The sequence below is a fragment of the Colobus angolensis genome, unplaced genomic scaffold, assembly GCF_000951035.1.
Source record: "Colobus angolensis palliatus isolate OR3802 unplaced genomic scaffold, Cang.pa_1.0 Scaffold93, whole genome shotgun sequence".
In the NCBI taxonomy this organism is placed as follows: Eukaryota; Metazoa; Chordata; class Mammalia; order Primates; family Cercopithecidae; genus Colobus; species Colobus angolensis.
In genome coordinates, this window is record NW_012123265.1 from 3,021,181 (window position 1) to 3,022,287 (window position 1,107).

The 1,107-nt window shown below is 49.6% G+C and overlaps 1 protein-coding gene across 1 annotated transcript in view; it reads right to left on the minus strand.

The window, feature by feature from the left end:
* Window positions 1-6: 6 nt before the first annotated feature.
* The window catches only part of CES4A (carboxylesterase 4A), an 8,836-nt gene continuing 7,735 nt past the window's right edge, over window positions 7-1,107 (minus strand). Inside the window, exon 3 of the mRNA XM_011932082.1 lies at window positions 7-364. Within this exon, the coding sequence (XP_011787472.1) occupies window positions 199-364 (166 nt within the window). The 3' untranslated portion in view covers window positions 7-198. The remainder of the gene's footprint in view (window positions 365-1,107) is intronic.

A 1,107-nucleotide genomic window follows, 5' to 3' on the forward strand; every position in this document is an offset into this window, starting at 1 on the left:
ATGTCAGGCTGGAGAGGGCGGTGCAGTTCCCACACAACAGGCAAAAGCTCTAGCTCTGGCCTGGAGGCAGCAGGGAGCTCCTGCAATTCTAAATTGGGGTGGGTAGAACTCTTGTCCCCAGGTATGTCCATGGCCAGTCTCCCCAGGGCCTGGGTGGTGGGGCAAACCCCTCTTTGGCTCCTTCCTGCATAGCCACCCTTAGAATTGCCTCTGCTTCTCAGGTCTCTGAGACTGGTACAGACTCATGCAAAAAGCCATCTTCTTCCTCTTGAGCTTCATGCCCACACTCATGGTAAAATCCAGCTGCAGGTACTTTTCATCCTTGTAGCGTGGACAGCAGGGCAGATTCCCATCATTGGGGTTTCTGCCCAGAAGAAAAAAAGAGAGGATTACGTGTGTTCCTCTTCATCATGCTTCTTTCTCTCACCCTGCCCTCATTTAATTTGCCTTTGGGAATTGGGGTTCCAGAGGGCTTTACAGAGATGATACTTAGATCTTTAAGAAAGAGTAGGAAAGTGTGTATTGGGGTGGGCCTTCCAAGCAGAGCAAACAGTATGTGCCAGGTTGAGAGATAAAAGACCAAGGCTTTTGGAGGAAGCACAAGTCAAGAGTTAGGTAAAAACAGAGTGTGTGTGTGGCTAGGCGCAGTGGCTCACGCCTGTAATCCCAGCACTTTGGGAGGCCAAGGCAGGCAGATCACGAGGTCAGGAGATCGAGACCATCCTGGCTAAAATGATGAAACCCTGTCTCTACTAAATATACAAAAAATTAGATGGACGAGGTGGCAGGCGCCTGTAGTCCCAGCTCCTTGGGAGGCTGAGGCAGGAGAATGGCATGAATCCAGGAGGCGGAGATTGCAGTAAGCAGAGATCACGCCACTGCACTCCAGCCTGGGTGACAGAGCCAGACTCTGTCTCAAAAACAAAACAACAACAACAACAACAAAAACAGAGTGTGTGTGAAAGGGATCGAAGTGGAAAGGAGATGACGTACAAAAGATTTTGAAAGGCCTTTCATGCAAGGCTGAGGGGCTCGGACTTTATCTTGAGGCAGAGAGAAGCTATGAAGAGTTTTAAGCAGGTGAGTGACTTGGTCAGATGTTATTTC